Source organism: Lissotriton helveticus, chromosome 1_1 (genome assembly GCF_964261635.1).
Source record: "Lissotriton helveticus chromosome 1_1, aLisHel1.1, whole genome shotgun sequence".
NCBI lineage: Eukaryota > Metazoa > Chordata > Amphibia > Caudata > Salamandridae > Lissotriton > Lissotriton helveticus.
Window position 1 is genome coordinate 1,989,456,782 of NC_136057.1, and position 21,876 is coordinate 1,989,478,657.

At 46.1% G+C, this 21,876-nt stretch overlaps 1 protein-coding gene across 1 annotated transcript in view; it reads right to left on the minus strand.

Annotated features, from left to right (window-relative positions):
- PLPPR5 (phospholipid phosphatase related 5) overlaps positions 1-13,283 on the minus strand; it is a 671,585-nt gene extending 658,302 nt beyond the window's left edge. The window contains exon 1 of the mRNA XM_078644256.1: positions 12,063-13,283. Coding sequence (XP_078500382.1) covers positions 12,063-12,293 — 231 coding nt within the window. The 5' untranslated portion in view covers positions 12,294-13,283. The remainder of the gene's footprint in view (positions 1-12,062) is intronic.
- Between the last annotated feature and the right edge of the window lie 8,593 nt (positions 13,284-21,876).

Sequence of the window (21,876 nt, forward strand, 5' to 3'; positions counted from 1 at the left end):
ATTAGTAAATAATAACTTAAGTTTATTCTGGAGGCTGTGAGAGAACACAGAGTTCATGCCTCATCGCTCTGCCAGACAGAAAGTGCAGCAAAAAAAGCTTGAGTAAACCGGGAAATACCTCAAAGGATATATGCTGGCCTTTACAAATAAAATTGAACTAACCATAATAAGGCCTAATTTCAATAGGGTAAGGCAAAGTGTACAAAACACACCAAATATGGTGCCCCCACGGACAAAGAGGTATGTTCTCCTGACAAGTGGGGGCAATTAAGCATGACTGAGACTGATGCTCCATCTCAGCGAACCATGCTGAGTCCAGGTCTGCATTTTCCGTATGAAAAGAAATTGTGGGCCATTGTCAGACAATATGTAACATTGATAACTCTCTCTTTTGAAAACCTCTTTCAAAAATGTAATTACACTATGAGAAGAGATATCCCACATACAACTTATCTCTACCCACTGTCAATACAAATCCAATAGCACAATAAGATACATTGAATGATGTGCACCATTAAGAGGCCAACAATGTCAATCCCTACTTCCTCCCATAGACACATAGGTAACTCCTTACAAACCACAGGCACCTGTCTGTCTTTGTGCACCTTATCACTCATATTACATTGCATTCAATCCCTTACAGCATTTTCAACCAGGAGATCTTAACCTGGACACCAAACAGCTTTTCCGCTTTTTTGTTTTAGCAACATTAATGTGTCCTTCATATGCTAAACAAATGATTTTACTCTTCCAAATTTCTTGTAGAATTGATCTTGTGACTCTTGTTAAAATTCCATCATTTACCTCCAATTCTTCTTTAAGAATCGTCCATGAGTAAATCAACCTTGCACCCCTCAAGCATCTCGAAGCACAAGTAAACTGCTGTTCAGCACCAGCTCTCTTCTAAACAAGCACTTCCAAACCCTTAATAGTAGCATCAGTGATTATGCAGTTGTCCTCATTTGGAATAAATGCTTGTATGTTGGGAGCATTGGCAAGATCATTCTTCACCTGTATAAATTCCTCCTTGCAAGCCTCACTGCAAACAAACTCCACCTTCTTACCTAACAAATATCTGAGGTGACTCCTCTTATCTGCAAATGATTTGACAAATTTACTATAGTATTCTCCCATTCCTAGAAAAGTTTTCAATTACACCTTGGTATAAGTTCCTTCATGTTCCTCCTGAAATACGGTGCCCCGAATAATCATACAGATCCTGCACTTGTCTCTTCACAAAGTTAGGCCTGCTCTTAATAATCTCTCCAAGGATTTTTCTACCTGGACATCGCGTTCCTGTTTAGTTTTCCCAGAAATGAGTATGTCATCCTGATAACAAAGAAATCCCTTGAATTCCTCTCAAAACAGTGGCCATGATCTTCTGGAAAACTGAGGGCTCAGATACCAAGCCAAACAGCATTCGTAGAAACTTGAAGGCCCCCATAGGGCCAATGAAGGCTGCGACGTCTTGAGAGGATTTATCTAGTGTCACCTGATGGTAGGTGGAAGCCAGGTGTAAGGTTGTGAAATATTTAGCACCAGCCATGGTTGTCACCATCTCATTGATGCAGGGAAGTGGAAATCTATTCACTATAACTTCTTTATTGAGTGACCTGAGGTCAGCACACAATTGAATCTCATTGTTGGACTTATTCACCACAACAAAGGGATCCAACCATTTGTCGGCTTCCACCAGCTCTATTACCCCCAATTCAATTAACCTTGTAATCTGCTGATAAACCCCTTCTTGAACATTCATGGATATTTTCCTCACTCTGGCCATCACAGGCTTGTCACCCAATTTCAACTTAATATGATGCTTATAACCTTGCAGACAACCTAATACATCCATCAGAAATCTTTGAACATAATCTCATATTTGCTCCCATCTTCTGCTATTTCTTGTACTTGAATTGGTGGAACAGCATTGGAATTAAGAGTAGAACCCAACTGTCCCTGATGTGGCCTACTTAGTGAATTATCACATTTGCTTAATACACATACCTTTGCCTTCAGAAATCTCCCATTGAGTTCCAGGCACCCAAGAAAATATGTATATATTTTCATAGGTGACCCATCATACTCTGTAGCTTTTATGTCTGACTTATATAATTTCACACTGCCTGTCAAATTGCTATTGTACACCTCTTTGGAAATCCATGTCAACTGAGAGCATGAGCCAGATTTCATTTTGATTTTGCAATTCTCAATCTTGACCCATTCTGAGGGATGCTCATTTTCACATGAATGCATCTGAAACACAATTCCCTTAAAATCACGTTTTTATTCTTTCTTGTTATTTCCATGGCAACACTTCGAGAAATTGCCTTTTTGTCCAGCACAGGCTGTACAAAACTTGTATTGCTGGACAGAAAAATACATAGGCCTTATTCAGGTCTGAGTGTTACTTCAGGCCTAGACTTAGACTTCAGGTGTAAAGCAAGAGTTCAGATGGTGGGAGACTGGCAGGAGACTGGTGTGTGCTAAGGCTGGTTGGAAGGGGCACCAACACAACACAGAGTGGTGAACTTTTATGCAACCTGCCATACTTTCATTGATGTTACACAGTGTCAAACAAGCAAGTAATTTATGAGATTCTTGAAAATTCTTACTGGTATGTATGCAGCCCCTGTGTGGCAAACAAGTGCTGTGACATGTCCACAAAGGAGCAGGTATTCAACGGTATGAACCCACACAGTGTACCATATAGTTTCAATATCATATGTGCATTCAATGATTCCATGCAGCCAGTTTAATGCTCACACTAGCTCAGTGTTCTCTCTTCCTCACAAACACACAAACACATACAATTCTGAGTCACAGTGCTATGCACTCACATAATGTGTCAATCTGTTGCACACTCTTTGTCATACACTAGCTCAATTTGGCAGCCGAGCATAATTTGTTTCAGTGCTGCTCAGACTGTTACTCTTAGGAAAAACGTGAAACATTCACAGCTTGCAGCACACATGCAAAATCTTTGGCAAATAAGGACACTTTGTGTGCCACATGCACTCTCTTTTTAATTTTGCTTATAGTTTCGGCATCTAACATACTGCTTTATTCGTATTTGTATAGCACACAACCTGGCATCTGTATTTGTTCCCATTGCTTTCAGTTATTCCTAGACTTTGCCCTCTCTGCAGGGTCATTCCCAAATGTTTTCCATTCATCTTCTTGCTACTGAACTCATTCATGTTGGCATTAACACTTGGCACAATTTTGAACTGCTAGGCTTACTCCTAATTGACACATTTAATGTGCTTGTAAGTCTCTAGTAAAGTAGTATACCATGTACCAGGAAGCTTGCATTGGATCTCAATTATTCATGGACTCAATAATTGATTGTTATTAATGTGATGACCTGTATGTTCCTTCCACTAGGTGGTTTTCAGTATTGTAGTGGCTTAAACGGTGGGTCATAGGAAGTAGAGCGTAGATATTTGCTAAGAATTGAAAGAGATTGAAGCATTCACCTTGCGCACAAATTGTCCCTCCATCGTTAGCGCAGTATAGGAGTACACCATGTACCTAAGGTCTGTAAATTAAATGCCTCTAGTGGGCCTGCAGCTCTGATTATGCCTTGCACTTCAGTAGCCCTTTAAACATGTCTCAGGCCTCCCATCATATTCGTTGTGTGTAGTTTTAAACTGCTATTTCAATCTGGAAAAATAAACCTTTTGCGGGGCCGAAACCTTGCACATTAATACATACAAGTTACCCCTAGGACGAGGACCTAAACAGCCCATATGGCAGAGTACAGTGCATTTAAAATGTTGCACATGTAATTTTATCATTTACACATCCTGGTAGAGCAAACTCTTACAGTTGTTGTTCACTATTGCAAGGCCTAGCTCTCCCATGATATAAGCTTGGCTTACCTTAATACATTAATAATTGATAACTTTCAATTGGGAGTATTGGGAGTACCTTGGAATGTTGAGTTTGGTGTCTAAAGAATTGCAATTTAAAACACTCTTTAATAGCTGTGACAGTTCTGAAAATTAATCTTTTAGAAAGTTTGCATTTTCTTGTCCCAACCATTTGGAGCCTGTATCCTGGGTCACTTGACTCAGGTATAGCTGGCAGTTGGTCTTTGTGTATTGCTCCTAGACAGTGGGAAAAAGGGGGAAAAGATGTTGGCAGGAAAGGTCATCTTTGACTTGAAAAGGGGAGGAGCTATCACCTACCACATGTGTGCATCACAAAGCCTTTGCCTCGGCAAACTCTCCAAGGTTTTGACACTAGTGTTTTGTCCCAAAGGCAAGCTGGGACCACGGTAGGCAAGCAGGAAATTCCAAGCACATCTGGGGATTGAAACCATCTAGAAACTTCTCCTACTTCAAAGCTGGCACCAAGGATAAATAGTGGACCCTCAGGCTCAACTTTTCAATAGGCCTCTGAAACTGTGGAAGACGCAGAAGGATTGCTGTGCTGCTCTGCTGCAAGAAGGACAGCTACTCTGCTGCCCTGCTGTCCTAGAAAGAAGACTTTAATTGCAGTCTTCATCCCAGGCTGAAGTGACTGCAGGGGTCTGTTGACTGACCTCTTGTTCAGAGCTATAGGGACATAACAAGCTCCAGATGCCCCTGTGCATCTTCCCAGTTGACCTGCTGGCTGTACCTGCCTTGCCCTGCTGGCCTCTAACAGGGTGAGTTCCTGATGCCCCATGAGGTGGTCCTCAGGTCCTGGTTCTTTGTGACCATGAACAGACCTGTTCATATTAAGATCTTGCGGCCTCCGCCAACCACCAATACATAGCTCCTTTGAACCCAGCTCCTTGTATTAAAGCAACCTCCATTGACGACCAGGAAGGCAAGATCTGCATTTTGTGCTACAGCATTGAAAAAGTCTGTAGGACTGCCAGACCAAATCTCCAGCGCCTCCCATCCGCGACGACCAAGAGGATCCTCACACTGCAACAATGACCATCCGCAATGCCCTGCCAGCTCTTCGCACTAGAGCAACATATAAACAGAACTTTTTGTACTGGACATTGAAAGGTAACAGTCTCAGCAGGACTAACCTGGTCTATTTATCTGAGCCATGCTACACTACATCGCGGTTGGCATCAACTTGTGACTGTCACTCGGTCTTGTAGAGCCAGATAACCATGAGTGACACTTTGTGCTTTTTGGTACTATACGTACCTGAAATCTTTGAACTTGAATATCTCTGGTTCTACTGTTTAGAGTTTTGTTCTCAAATAATGTATTACATTTTACTCAATTTCTCTAAGTGGTGTTGGATTTTCTTCTGTAGTGTTTTCGCTTTATTGAAGTGCTGCATAAATACTTTAAACACTGCCCCTAAGTTAAGACTGACTGATTTTGTTCCAAGCTACCTATGGGTTAAGCATAAGCTAATTTGGAGTTTGCTGGTTCTTTACTCTGGCAAAAATGATGGTTGTTGTTTGAGTAGGATTTCATCCCCCCTCAACCAGTAACCCAATTTCCTACAGTTGTCTTGGGGTATCTAACCAAATAATTCAGATAGTTCCATCACAGACCAGAGCCCCATTGGAATTGAGAAGATGCGCTATTAATAGTGTGAATATTCCTATACTTGGTGAAAGAATCAGCTTTAATGAGTTGAGGCTGAATGTTCTTTGTATATCATTGGAGAGACTGAAGAATAACACCACATCACTTACACATCTTCTAGAATTGTAGGCATGCTGATGGGCACTTTAATAGTCAATCATTGTCATATGTTGTGTTGGGTGTATGTTATGAGTTCTGAAGTAATGCATTCTGTTGTATGATATTTCTTGATATGTCCTTGTGTAGAGTGCAGGTGTGAGTGCATGCACACTAAATATTACACAATCTGTCATTTTATCAAACAAGCGCTCACATGTAGGAGCACTTCAGGAGTGAAGAGGTTGCAGAAGAAACCTGAAGATCGTACTCCGTGAAACATATAGTTTCCCCCACACTCCCTGCTCTATGTGTGCAAAGAAGCCTGGAGAATCACCTTACTCCAATGCTATTGTTATCTGGGGGAGGCTGAAGTGTAAAGTTCAATTACATTTTTTTGAGGCAACTTGCTAGCCCAATGTCTGAAGAGGAATCTTCATGCAAAAAAAGGAAACACTTAATTAGAATGGACAATGTGATCCACACTGCATCTGGAGGACTGAGTGCGAGTATGAGATGTATATAGTGCTCAATTTATGGTAATGCTGTTTTTCTTTAATACAGAAAGTCAATGGATTTGAACTGTATCTAGAACCATATTTCACTAGGATAATCAAGAGTGTTGCTTTTCCTTTCTGGAACTTCTGTTGATTGTCTGAGTAAGATCATGCTTGAGCCCCTGTCACAATTTCTGTCATACTCATATTTCAATGACACCAAAAGAAATTACCACAGAAAAGAATATTCCAAGCACTATATCTTTGGTTACTTAGTGTCAGTGTGAAAATGTATATTTTTAAGAATTTGTAGTCAGTCTTGTCACAGCCGCTGCAGCAAATGCCACTGCCCTCACCCCTTCCATTTGAAGTAAATGATAGTGTCACTGGATGCATGGGCATTCGTCTTTCCAGATAGATTTGACTGTATTGGAACAAATTTATCACAGATTGCCTTTGTGTTTATGTGCACATGTTGGAAATGGCACTTTCTGGTTGGTTGTTGCATTTCCTTAGCCAGGCAGAACCTACCACTCCCATTAGGGATAGGTGAGTACACTCACTGTATACCCTGCACTCACCCTTGGGTAGCTTGGCACTGAGCAGTCAGGCTTATCACAGAGGCAATGGTTAAAGTATTAGCACAGCACTCTCACACAATAAATACATTGAGCTTCACAAAAGAGACTTCACCTTTGGTGTATGTAAATAAAGTTTGTTTTAAACACACACAGTGTGATAAAATTACATCAGTAGTATGCACCACTGGGAATGATCCTATTGTACCCTCCAGCACCGTTATGCGGTGCAAAACATTGTCAGATCTAGGTCCACCTGGCAGGTATAGCAATTCAATACCACACAGTTATAGGGTGAACCCCTGATCACAACATCAGAAATGTGCACACACATATATTTACAACACTTTTAAACAGCACCGTAGGCCAAGGGTGCATGGGTAAAAAACAATGTCAAATATAGTATTCTTTTGGCAAGGAATCAACGTGTAAAGCAACACCACCATGTGGTGTCATTAATAACAGGCAGCCCTCATGCAGTCACTCTCACACACTCACTGAAGCACTGATAGGCGAGGCCACGGACATCAGGCAGGTACGCATGGAACACACTTGCACACATATGCACAGAGCACTGTAATGTGGTGCAAAATATATATGGCAGGTCAGTTGATAACACAAATGGAGACCCCATGGCCCGAGCCCTCCTCCATCTTTCATCTAGCTCCGACAAACCTGCGCCCACAAGTTGGAGATAAACAACCGTCCCCCTGATATTAGGCTGCTCACATTTTGGAAAAGGGGGGTGGTGATGGACAGAGTTTCTGAATGATGCAGAATACTCTTACCAAGTCAAGAGATCATGGTTTTAATCCATCACCGTTTTTTAGCTCAATGCACCATCCCAGCTCAGAACCTGACTATATGCAAATTAGTCTGTTCCTGTCTCAGTGCATGATGGGAACAGGGCAAACCAAACTACCAAGCCAATTCTTATACTGGTAAGGAAACAAGCTTCCGGGCCGGTTTCAGGCATCACAGCCTTCTTCGGCCCGGCTTGCTTGAATCCTGATGGTGCAATGAGCAAGGGACTCACGTCTGAGCATACCCTCCCACACATAGGGTGGATAAACCGATTTTGGAAAAGGGGGTGGTGATGGACAGAGTTTCTGAATTATGCAGAATACTCTTACCAAGTCAAGAGATCATGGTTTTAATCCATCACCGTTTTTTAGCTCAATGCACCATCCCAGCTCAGAACCTGGCTATATGCAAATTAGTCTGTTCCTGTCCCAGTGCATGATGGGAACAGGGCAAACCAAACTACCAAGCCAATTCTTATACTGGTAAGGAAACAAGCTTCCGGGCTTGAATCCTGATGGTGCAATGAGCAAGGGACTCACGTCTGAGCATACCCTCCCACACATAGTGTGGATAAACCGATTTTGGAAAAGGGGGGTGGTGATGGACAGAGTTTCTGAATGATGCAGAATACTCTTACCAAGTCAAGAGATCATGGTTTTAATCCATCACCGTTTTTTAGCTCAATGCACCATCCCAGCTCAGAACCTGGCTATATGCAAATTAGTCTGTTCCTGTCCCAGTGCATGATGGGAACAGGGCAAACCAAACTGTAATCAAGTAAGCACCACTTCCTAACATGTAGGAAGGGTGCACGCACTTTCACACTGCATTTACAATGGGAAGGTGGCCGGAGCCCTAAGGCCTCTAAAAGAGATTCAGCAAAAACAGGGAGGAAAAAAGAAAACAAATTGGGAAACACTACCTCCAGAGTATTATGTCTAAAAGGACATCAATTCATTCAAGGTGCATAATGCAGGCACTGCAACTCCCACAGCACAGGTGGGGCTCCACCTTTCAAGGGGGCCTTATTCATCCCAAAGCCTATGTGAGATATGAAAATATCAGAGCCCCTCACCACATTCGACAGGAGGGGCTGATCATTTTGCGTTGCACCCCTGCTTTATTCCTCTCACTGACAGAGATTATCATAACTATTTTTATATACTACTTCATACCACACTTCTGTAGTTTCTAAGCATTGTAAGTAACAGGTGGTAATATAATCATTTTTCCCCGTACTATATATGCCCACTTTGGAAGGATGAAAGGCTGAGTCCCCTTTGCTTGGATTCAAACTTGTGACCTGCAGCTCACCACAATTCAATGGTATCCAACAATTCTTGGCAACAAATGGGATTTCTGATTATTTCAGTTTTTGCTAATGCGTTGAAGTTACCCTACATAGCAATTTGCAGAAGGTTCACAATCCAGCTGACATGCTGATAACAGGCCTCAGAAATGACTCATGTTCTTTTGTCACCCTTGCCAACTTCCTGCTGAAGCACATGAATTCCATTAAGTTGACATTACTGCATGGTTCTGCGGAAAGAGAAGTGGCTCCTTGCTTGACCTGCTGCACACAAGGAACCCTGTCTCTACAGTATAGCTCTTTTGTTACAGCCAATGTGTGAAATGTACATTTAGGATATTTGGCAATTCACAGAGTGATCACCATATGTATAGCCTTCCCCTTCAAAATGAAAGGTCAAGAAATCAGATCTCAATTGTTCTTATCGTAGAACACGTTTTCAAAATGGTTGCCCTAATCCCAGCTGACTCTTGCTTGCTCTTTCCCTACTGTTGTCAATGAAAGTGAAACGTTTATTACATTTTAACTATTCTGCTTACAATAATGTACCAGAATATTATGTTGTAAATATTTCCTACACAATATCATACCCAGAATATCAACTACCTCAGTATTGAGAATGGAAGTACATCCACCCATCCATCTACACACATAGGTGAGTATGGGTTTGCTATTCTTTACTTTATATGTATTTACTTTGTTGAAGTATATATTTCAGCATTCATGCAACAAGAACTAAAAAATACCCGATATTCTGTTGTACAATCCATGGTATTTACTCATAATTCTTGTATTTTCTCTAAGCATTAAACCCTCTCACCCTCAACTTTGTTTACAAATGCGAATATCTGGATTCCCTTCCTCCTCCTTCAAAGTTTAACAACCAATGGAAGCTGCAGGTTCAGATACTACAATTTCACTTCAAGGTTTTGTAACCTTTGTGCATTTGATTGTAATTATATCACCCGGGCATGTTTGTCAAATGTTGACCTTTATTTGGATTCATCATAACGCATAAAATTACAAAATAAACATCGCCAATCATCCTAATTCGAAATCTCCCTATTTAATGTATTAATAGCCTTGATAACTTCTGTTTATAATGCACACACAATGCATTAAGTTAAATCTCGGATGAGCATAATACATGCAGGACACACTTAAGAAAGTTTTTAAACTCCCTCCCACACTCAACCTATTCAATTTTCGTTCATGAAAGATGGAAGTGAAAGCTACTCAACTTACTTGTCTGGTCATTAGTTGTTCCATATAGTTGTGTGTGACAGAACTCATGACAGTAACAATCGTTTCATAATAAAAAAAATCACAACCTCCAAAAGAACACAATAGTCAGAAAAAGCCACACACATCCATCACACTTTTGAGGCATCATATAGGTACACCACGCTGGAATCTCCACTTTTGGAGGCAAAGCACATCTCCAAGACAACGGTTAAACATACCCCTCCAAGAGAACACATAAACATGCCTCTGCAAGATACCATGTGAAACACCAACTCAATGCACCATAGCTAGTCTGATTGAAGGGAATACTGTGAACTACATCAAAATGCTCTATTCTTAGTTACATTATCCACATACTTCAACATGAGCAATGCACATATCAGGTTTCTAGGTGGAACGTAAGGACATTGGTAAAGACCTTCAGATACACATACACCACAGACACCAAGCAGCAACCACCACAGCTCACAAAATGAGCATATTAACTGCACCCACGTTGCTGATGGTCTTACTCAAGCATAAAACAAATTCTGGTCTGTGACAAAATCCTTTAGACTAGGGTACAGGATGCCCCTTCCCAACAGTGCTGCGGGGTAATAGGAATGACAATATAGTGCTATATGAATCCCTGATTTATTACTTATCATCATTTGTCTCATTGCTCACAGCTCGGGTTGTTTTAGCACATCTATGATTTTTTTTCATATCTTCATTCAGTGTATGCGTCTCAGCCTAGAAGTACACGTAGGGCAAGGCCCACAAACGCAAACATGTGTTAGATATGGATGCAGAAATACATATGAACATATGATCAAACATGGGCTCTTCTTGCTACTTATATATATGTGCTGTGCATATCTAAATGCACACACAAACATGAACACATTCCAAAATATAAAGATAGATAGATAGATAGATAGATAGATAGATAGATAGATAGATAGATAGATAGATAGATAGATAGACACCTCTGTTTTACGCATTCCATTCAAAGGAACGTTTTCATTTGTTAAGGAAATGACATAACCAGTGTTTCAATACCACCTCGGGGTGCTAGTGATGTTTGAAGGATGAGCTTACAGCATCCTCAAACAAAACAAGTATTTTCTATATCACATACATCTGTTGAATAGATTATTCATATTTATTTAGACCTCTTGACGTTTGCGTTCTTTTTCAATGCTTTCACGTGAAACACATAAAACACATGCTGTATTAAATGGTTTCACCCACAAAAGGTCAACAGAATCTGACGCGGTGCCAATACCGACAGAAATGGGGGCTAAGGCACGAGCATCACGACTGAACAGTGGTTAAAACACAGTAATCGGGGAGACGCCGTACCAGTGCAATACCACTGCTCTTGAAAAACACCAACTAGAAATACTTTTCCAAGGTATCGCTCCTACATTTTAATTACAGGCTTCTGAAATAAACGTGAAATGCCCCTTCTGTTCACATCGGTGGAGGGGGGGAAGCCACAAAGGAAACGTGTGCAAGCCCTGTGACTGACTGCCCCTGTGGAACGACGCTAATTGTCATACATGCATAGGAGCCTCTCGCATATAGGAGCCGGAGGAGGCGGGGGGGGGTGTCATTGTCACAAAAGCATCCCTCAAGCTGGGCAGTACATTATCTCTCCCTGCACAGACAATCAGAGCACATAGAATGTCAAACAATTGTATCCGACACCTTCCTCAGGCACATTTTCCTGCAGGAGCTGAAACCTTGCCCTACAGGCACCGAACAATAAACACCCCTCCGCTTTACATCCCCACTGTGTGCCCTCTGCCCTCCATATTCTGAGGAGATCCTCGTGGAAGACGAACTGCCCCCTGGGAGCACTTGGCGGTAAGTTTCTTTGAGGAAAATAAAATGAAGAAAGGCACAATTCACCCGGGCATTTCATTAACACATTATTGCTGCTGAAGGAAGGCACTCAAAAAGGCGGTGGAAAGCAGATAGAGAGAGAGAGTGAGGGAGGTCTTACCACGAGCACGGGAACCCCGGCCACCAGGGAGAGGAGCAGGGCCGGCGGGATGTCGCTGTTCTCGTCCGGACCCGGGTAGGGCTTGGTGTACGAGCTGTCGTAGCAGAAGAAGCCCTGGACGTTGACAGTGAACGTGTCCGTGTATTCGAAATAATAAGCCAGCATGACGGTCCCGGCCATGATCACCATCTGGAAATAAAGCATGATCGTAAGAGGGAATGGCAAACTCATTTAAAAGAAGCATCCGCTACATCTCCCTGGGCAGCTCGAGCGGCGGAGGAGGGACCGCCCGGCCGCTGTCCATGCGCCGGGTGCTGAACCTCCACAGACAGCCTGTCACAGAATTCCTGCTCAGGGAGCACAGGGCTTTCCTCGCATCACTCTCGGGGACGCGCCAGTGCTCGGGGGTGCCTCAAACTCCATTAAAATAGTCGCCTCCCAACACTGCCAGGCTCACATTGCATTCCCACTCCTAGGAAAACTGCCATCCGTGTAAACGTGACTGACGCGCCGTGTATTTTTTTTCCAGGAACCCCAGCCACTCGCTCTTTCCCCCCTCTCCGTGGTCTGTTACCAGATATTTTCCCAGTCTCGGCACCATCGCCCCCCTTGAATATCACTGCTTTATATCCAGATTCATTTTTGTCATGTCTTCACGCGCTCTTGCTATTCCCTTCACAGCCTGCCGGGCATTATGCCTTCTCTCCGTGGCATAGGGGAACCCACCGCCTAGTGCCAGATTTCCAAGAGGCACAGATGCACACACTTTTTCCCTCTTGCACAATCCAGATGAGTTCCAGCGAGAGCGTGGCTATAATCCACAAAAGGCAGCTGTCACCCTCGTAGTTTCACAGCTCGCCCCCAGCCATGTGCACAAAGCACATAAAAGGTAACAACGCGAGCGTTTACTCCTGAGCGAGGTTGGTGTGTAGGGGCAGTGGGACATCCAGGGAGCAGTATTGACGACAAGAGGGCAGGGCATTGCTTCCCTGGCCAGTCCTACATGCCACTGACATCATGACATGCCTTCCCTGGACTGCAGGAGCCCCCGGATTATGTGAATGAGTCCAGATTAAAACGGCATAATTCCCCTGAGCATTGCATCCAAATCCAGTCGGGGTGCAAGACTGCAAAGGCGAGAATTAAGGCCAAGCAGTCCCAGGTGCATGCAAAATGGGGGTGCAAAAAAGGCTCGCGGCTGTTCTTACGGCAGCATTTGGATCACCCCACGTTGCTCTGGCGCCAAATGCTTCAGCGTGTGTGCTCCTGACTGCTGCGCTCACTAGAACTGCCTGCAGTTGCAGGCTTCAAGCTCTGAGAGGGTTGGAAGGAAAACCTGGCATGGACAATTTGCAACGCTAAGATTTGTATTCTTTAATTTGGCCATTTTCGGAGCACCCACGTACCCCAAAGCACCAGCACAATGCCCAGGAACCATTGAAACAGGCGTGTGTGAAAACTGCAGCTAATTATATGACGAGCATGTGTTTAACGCAGTTAAACGTGTTCAACAATTGACACACTGTCACTTCGCACCTTAAGTCATCATTACGAATGGCTCAGTTTTTCGACCCAATACGATTTATCAGGTCCTATAAATAATTCACAATTGGCAGTTTGTCCCTGGGAGGGCAGACATTTGGATTTTGGTGCTCAATGCACCAAATCTGCATGTCACAATAATTAATGGATTACATTTTGAGGTTTGACCAGCTGAAATTTACTAGGGGAAAGGGCAGGGTTTTGGTTTGCCACCAACTCCTAATTGCAACATGGGTTACCGTATTTATCACAATTAACAGTGCCACTTGTAATGAGGGCCAAGTCTCCAGTATGACATGTCTATTGTGGTCAATTTGCAACTGGCAGGTCATGCAAATAGTGAGTGCCTGTGAGGTAACACCAACTCATATTTTTAATGCAATGTCCTATTACTTACCGGTAATCTTCATTACTCCGGGTCCCGTAGTCCTCAACACCTTCATAATAACAAGTGGAGATAACCATCTCCTGACAGAAAAAAAGAACAGAGGTATGCTGGGACCCTAATACTGCCCCTCCCACCGGGAGTACTTAAGCAGTACTTACCCAGCATCCCGTCTGTACAACCAAGCCCAGACAGGAAGGCCGGCCGCCCGGGAGGGAGGGAGGGGCGTATGAAGGTATCGAGGACTACGGGACCCGGAGTAATGAAGATTACCGGTAAGTAAAAGGACATTACCCCCAGGTCCCTCCGTCCTCGACACCTTCATAATAACAAGTGGAGAATACCAAAGCAGAAAACCCGGCCTTCCGCACGCACAAGCACACCCAGGAAACCACAACAAAAGCAGCCACCCAAGGGAGCACCGAGAAGGAGGAAAGGAAGACCGCAGGAAACACCCGGCCCGCAACCCAGAACAGGACAACAGGGACAAGGACCGGAGACAAAGAAAAGGCCAGGGCGGCACGGAAAGGAGGCCGCCAACCAGAGAAACCAGCAACCGGAACCCGGACCAGGACACCAAAACCAGCCAAAACAACCCACCGGAGAAGACCGCCAAGGCCAGAACCAGCAGGAAGGGACACAGGACCAGGCAGACCCACCAGGAAGACGAGACAACCTGAAGAAGCCAAAGAAAGACAAGGCCAACAGAGCGCAGGCACAAGCACCCAGCCCAAAAGGAAGGAGAAGCACAGGGCCGAAAACACGGCCAAACTCCCAAAAAGAAAGGACTCGAGCCCAAGAGAGCCGAGGAGAAAAACCAGCCGAGAAGGCCCAGGAAGCAACAAGCACCCAGGAGCCGAACAGGACCGAGAACCCGGCCCAAAAGACAGGGACGGGGAAGAACCCCACAACCCAGTCAAAAGCCCACCAAACAAGGAAAGGCCAACAAGACCGGAAACCCCAACAAAGAAAAGAAAACCAGGTCGGAAACAGAGAAACTGACCCCAAGCCCAGAAAACCCCAACCCCAAAGGGAGGGAACACAAGGCAGAAGGGGAGCACCGAGCAACCGGGAAACCCCAGCAGCCGCCCAACGAAGTACAGAGGGCAGCATAAAGAAGGCGCCCAGAAAACACAGGAACGCCCAGGAACCCCACACCCAAGCCAGGCAGCAAGGACAGGAGCAGCAGGAAAAAGAAAGCCCAGGGAGCACAGCACCCAGACCAACACCACAAGGCCCCAACCCAGCAACGCCGGAGAGGAGCCAAGCAAACCTCAAAAAAGAGGTCAACAAACGCCAGCACAACCGGGAAGCCAGGACCAGAGCCAAGCAACCCGACCATGCAGGAGGACCCGCAGGCCCAAACAAAACCCGGGAACGAGCCCAAGCAGAGCCCACGGCACAGCAAAAAGGGCAGGGAGAAACTGGGAACCCCAGCACACCACCGCCAGAACCACACAGAAGGGTGGAAAAGAACAGAGAAAACCGCCAAAGCGGAAGCCAGAGGAAGCAGAGGGCCACAAGCAGAAGACCCCAGACAACCCGCAGCCAGGAGGGAGAACCCTACCGAGGCAAGTGCACCACGGAACCACACCCCACCTAGAGAGAGGTGGGGGGAGGGCACCCAACAGCCCCACAACGGGAACCAAGGCCAGAGAAAACCAGGGAGGCAGAACCGAACCCGGACACAAAAAACAGGAAACACACAGCAGAACACCCCCAGAGCAGGCAAAACAGCCAGGAAGCCCAGGAGGCACAGCCCGAGGACAACCAGAACGAGCAGGAAGCCCGCAGACCACCGGAGGCAAAGGGCCCAACAAACGCCCAACACAGGCGAAAGAAGACCGCCAAGAACCGCCAGCAGGAAATAAGGCCCCGAAGGACCCACCAGGGTGCGGTCCCAACAGCAGAGCGCCCCGCCAGGACACAAAGAGAGCCCAGGCAAGGACGCAGAGCCCAAAAGAAGACCAACACGCAAGAGCAGAAAGCTCCAGCAGACACCGAGCACAGAAAGGCAGCACAGCCCCAGGCTACCAACCGGGAGAACAGGAGACCCGGAGAGGGGAAAAAACAGGAGCCCCGCCAAGGGCGCAGCACCAGCAAAAGACATCCAGGCCCAAACAGCAGTAGCAGGAACACCAGCGCCCAGAAGGGAAAACCCCAACCGGAAAGACAACCCGGAGGGAGGAAGCACCAGGGCAAGAAGAGCAGGCTCCCCACAACCCCCGACAGAGAGGCCATACCCACAGGAGGCCCCCAACGGGAACAAACCAGACAGGAACCCAGGCAGTACCCGGAGGAGCAGGCAGGAAAACACCCAAAGCAAGCAAAAAAGCAAGCACAGGGAGAGCCAGAGCAGGGGCAAGGAACAGAAGCAACCAGACCCCAGAAGCAACCAAGACCAAAAAAGGCCCCGGGGCAACACTCCCAAGGCACACGCCACCGAAGCAAAGGAGAACAGAACAGCCACAGCCAAGGCAGCACCAACCACCCAGGAGCAGGCAGAACGCCCCCGAGAGCACCAGGAAGGACACCCGAAATCCGAACAGGGACCAGGCACCCCCCAAGGGACGGGAGAAAAAATAAACACCAGGAACCAGAAGCCCCCGCAGACCAAACCCCGACCAACCAAGCCGAAGCCAGGAAGCGGAGGCGCACCGCAAGCGGAGCACAGGCCAGAACACAAAAGGCAGCTCGCAGCGGAGGCAAGGCCACCCGGTAAAAAAGGGGGCAGAAGCCGCACAACCAACGCCAAGCCACGACCGCCACCCAGGAGGCACCTCCAGAAGGAGGAGCAGAGGGGCAGAAAGAAAGCGGGAAAACCCGCCGCAGGCAAACAGGAACCCAGGGGAGGCAACAGGACTCCCCCCCCAGCCAAAACCCCGACCCCCCACCAACCCGGGGGCTGGGAGTTGCAAAGGAACCGGAAGAAGGGGAAACAGAAGCGAAACCCCAACAGACCGCCGTCCGGAGGAAACGAAAGGCGAGCGCCGTCCAAGAGCAGCAGAGGGCAAGGGGAAGCAAGCAGGCAGGAGAAACCCCACAACACAGGGAACCCCAGGAGCAAGCAAAACACAGCCAGGAGCAGGGACACCACCAGAAGGTAGCGAACCAAGGGGAGAAGCCAGGAGGCAGAAACCCCCAACACGGAGACCAAGGGCGAGGAACACACAAAGGAGGCACCAGAGAAGGGAACCAAACCCAGGTGAAGGAAGCCAGCGCCAAAACAAAAAGGCAACAGAGGGGCAGAGCAGAAAAAAGAGCACCAAACCCCAAAACAGGCCATCCCTGGGAGCGCGACACAGCAGGGCATCCCAGAGGAGGAGAAAATCAGCCCGGAGCACCCCAAACCAAGGCGAACCAGGGCCACCCAAGCCAGAAGCAAGAAGCACAGCGGCGAGGGAGACCAGGAGGACCCCCAGGCGCAGCAGGCCATCAGCGAGGAGCACCACACAGAACAACCACGCCGCGAGCATGGAGAGCAACAGCCATGCAAGAAGGAGGCCACGGAAGCAAACCCCCGGAAGGCAAACCCCGAGGCCCAGCCAAACCACAGCCAAGACCAGGAACGCGGGGAGGGGCAGGATAAGAGATCCAGCCCCCATGAGGAAGAAAGCACAGCTCCAGAACAGCGCCGAAAGGAAGAGACCCCAGAAGGCCCAGCCAAACAGCAGAAGAAGCCCACAAGAACAGGCGCCGGAGACCACCCGGCCCCCCCTGGACGGCACAGGGCGTGCACAGGCCTGACACACATGTCCGCACCCAACACAGCAGTACATGCAGCAAGCACAGAAACAGCCGCAGACGCCAAGAACAAGCATCGCCCAAACCAGGAGCACACAGGACCGCAGAATAGCACCCCACACACACACAGAGTGCAGGCCCCCATGAAGAGGCAAGCGGGACACCCCAGAAGGAGGAGGGCCAACCGCAGGAACAAAGCCCCCCCCCCAACACACAGCCCAAAAAGAGCCGAAGGAAAAAAGAACCAAGCACAGGGTGTAGGGCGAGCAGGAAAGACGGCCACAAACCCCCGTCAATCGCCACATGGTCCCACGCCTCCACCCATCTGCCCCCAAGTCCCCCCCGAACTAGAGATACCACAGCCCAGGTGACACGTCCAAGCTCAGGCAGGGCGGATCTCAGCTGAGCAGCCCCAGGACGCCGGAAGCAAGGGGCATGAACCAGAGACCAAGTGGAACACAAGCTCCAGCGGGGGACACCACACTGAGTGCAAAGGCACCAGCGTACACGAGTGTCACAGCACACACCTGGCGGATGAGTGGGTCGCAACCTGAAAGCACCAGCAGCAGGACAAAACACCACAGAAACCCACAGGCAGCCAAACACACCAATCGGAAGCAGCACATAGGGCAAAGACAGAGAGTCAACACCGCAAAGTGGGACTCACCCGGAGCGGGGGCCGCAGCACCACGAACAAGGCCCCCACTCACACAGCCGGCTCCGGAATCCATCCAGCTCCGCACCACCAAACAGCAGGAGCAGTGTGTCTCCCACCCGGCCAAGCTCGGGGAGACACGCACCACGACCCGGAAGCAACCGGGAGGCGGCGCACCAGCTGCAAAGGGCCGGCAAGGAGCCCCGGAACACCGGCAATTTCGTCAGGAAGAAACGAAGTCTCCCAGCAAGCCAGGCAGGCCGGAAGACATCCACACCAGGAGACAGCACCCCTGCCCGCGAAGCCAGGCAGCCGGGCAGGGGGAGCAGAGAAGAGCAAGCACGCCACCCCAGCCCAGCAGGAGCAGAGGCAGCAACAGCACACCATTACAGTCCATTCTGTCGAAGACAGAAAAAAAGAACAGACGGGATGCTGGGTAAGTACTGCTTATGTACTCCCGGTGGGAGGGGCAGTATTAGGGTCCCAGCATACCTCTGTTCTTTTTTTCTGTCAGGAGATGGTTATCTCCACTTGTTATTATGAAGGTGTCGAGGACGGAGGGACCTGGGGGTAATCAATTATTAAGATCATTAAACTCCACTAAAAATTACTTTAATTTTGTTTTATACTTTGAGATCATTTTACTCATTATATTAAAGGATTATTTTACTCTAGTAGACTAAGTGGCTCTTCTGTCTCAGCTTTTGTCTCTTGGTTAGTTTTCTTGGTCCTCGTTTTGATTAGGAAAGGGAAATGGGTTCAGAATTAAAGTACACATAGATTGCCTTTTACAAATATTCTATGTGATATTTATTTCTGGTATTCATTAATTTTACAGGTGTGCAAGGAACAAAAGTTAGGTATATCCTTGACTCTACCATGAGAGCAAAAATCAATCTCTCATTAGTCAGGAAGCTCTGGCAAAACATGTGCAGGATCCGACAGGGACTGTAGCACCTTATTGGTTTTTCAATCTGTCATTTCTCAATCTTACTCTACTGCAGATTGGCATATATGTTCCCATTGCATTTGCAATATGATGATTTTATACTGAAACATAGTGAACATACCTTACAAGTGTTGACTAAGAGATCCAATGTCATCACCAGCAAAATGTAATATTCAGAAATGAACCAATGTCGAATTTTCCTTTTAGGTTGGCCAAAGCAGATTAATATAGCCTTATAGTCTGCTGCCAAGAGCTATACTGGTTATTAAAGGTCTTGAACCCACGTTTCGGTGAGAGATGGCCTTTAAAATCCGAAATGGCCTGAAGCAAAAGGCTATCAGGGTATTAGAACATTCCACCCATTGATTATAGAATGTTGTAATTAAAAAAGGAGAAACAGACGGACACACATTAGAATGTTGGAGCAGAAGGCTTATACCAGCAAATATTAGCACTGAGACACTTTATTGTTTTCAATGGAGCTTGCAGCATTCCAATGTCCCACAACTCTTTTTTGTTACACAGTGGATAGTAAACTGAACCAACATACAATCTAGTGTTATAATGTACTGAACAGTCTGGTGTGATTTGTGACTTGATACCAAACACAAAATGTACAAAACCATGTCTAGTAATGCACAGGGTGACAGAATGCAGAGCGGAAAGACTGCCATGATGTGGGCTGTGCACTGGGTCTAGTGAGCTAAGCAGGCACCATTTGAGAGCTACGTGATGGTCTACGTTGGACACTCCGAAGTCTGCTGTAATTAAGACCCATCAACGATTCATAGATGGACAGATTAGTATTTGAGGCACATGGCCATGTCTTTAGAAGTACCAAATGCAAAATACAAAAAAAAGATAACAGCAAGTGTCTAATTCTGAGCCTCACTTTGAAGTTTAGTTGCAGACTAAACACTCTCATTGTCAAAAATCAAGCAGCCCCTGCAAGCTGTGACAGGAACTGGGAGAGGGGGATGTATGACGTTACAACGCAGGCTATTACAACGCCTGCCTTTACAACGCGTTTTTTACATCGCATACCATTACAACGCATAGTGCTTTTAGGCGTTGGATAGTGATTTATTTAATTTACTATTCCAACTCCAGTCCCCGTGGATAGTAGGGAAGGTGTTGGATAGTAAATTAAATATATTCCCTATCCTAGAGCGCCCCCCAGCGCAATGCGTTGTAATGGTTTGCGTTGTAATGACCGCGTTGTAATGGTAGTGCGTTGTAAAAGTTTTGTTGTAAGTGATGTTTACCGGGAGAGCTATTTAATGCTCTTTATGGAACTAAGTGAGGGCTTGATAGGAGCTGTTCAAGGGTCTCTTGGAAGCTTTGGGAGGGTCTATTTGGATCTGTGTGGGCATGCTTGAAGGCTTGTGTGGGTCTCTGTGAAGCTATGTTAGGGTATGTGGGAATCTATGCAAGGATCTGTCAATAACTTTGTGGCCATCCACTTGGATAGTGTCTATATGAGTGAGTCTTTGAGCCATAATTTCAAAAGTGATAATCAATGCAAATCCACCAACATTAAGACATAGAGATGTAACTAGAAATACTTTATTGTTTGATAGTTAAAATCATTACAATATGTATAAAAACATTAATTCGACATTTTGCACTGTACTGCACCGCTCCCATCACAATCATGAACATTTAACAGTTATCTAATAGTATATACATTTAGATAAAAATTCCCTTCTAAAAATGGGATAGCCATCCTGTAAGAACAGGTGCAAAGTAGCACTAAAGTACACACATGTTCATAGTCCCATGCAAAGTTAGAGTATAAAGTTAATACAGCGCTTAGTACCGTATTACCCAACAGTTCATCAATAAGATGGTAAATGATTAAGTAATGACTCTAGGATGGAATAGCTTGTCCCGTGCTGTGCTGCCACAGTTTTAGCATGGGGGTCAGAGTTACTAAGAACTATAACAGGTTGTTGTTGTTTTGATTTAAAGCAAGTGATTCTGCGCTGTACATAATGTAGCGCTTGGCGGAGGTAAAGTCCATACCGAGAAGTACTGTTGGCTTTCTAACACAATTCCAAGTAAATAATTGCACCCTATGCAAAAAACGTTTTTTCCTGTATTATTGAAGAGGTACCTCCCTACAGCTTTTTCAGATATTATTAGAAACATGTGTCTTGGAATGGACTATGCTGAGATTTCCATTTTTAGAGCCAGACACAAGTACATACTGCACAGAACAGTTACTGTACTTATTCCAGAATGTAATATGCACCTATACAATTTCACTCCTGCTACATATCTTTTTGTAAATCTCTCAATGCTGATCTCTTCCCTAGGACTTCCTTCTCTCAAACACCTCTTGCCACCCCCAGACATCCTTGTCACCACTCTAACTCTCAGGAGAACTCAAGTCCAGCTGGCATTTCCAACAAAACGAAAAACTACCTGCAAGCATCAGCACTTTCAGGAGCACTTCAGGAGGATAAAGGCCTTTGGTAAAAATCTCCAAAAATATCTGGCACAATATCCTCAAGAAAGCTAGAGGCACCCTCTTGAG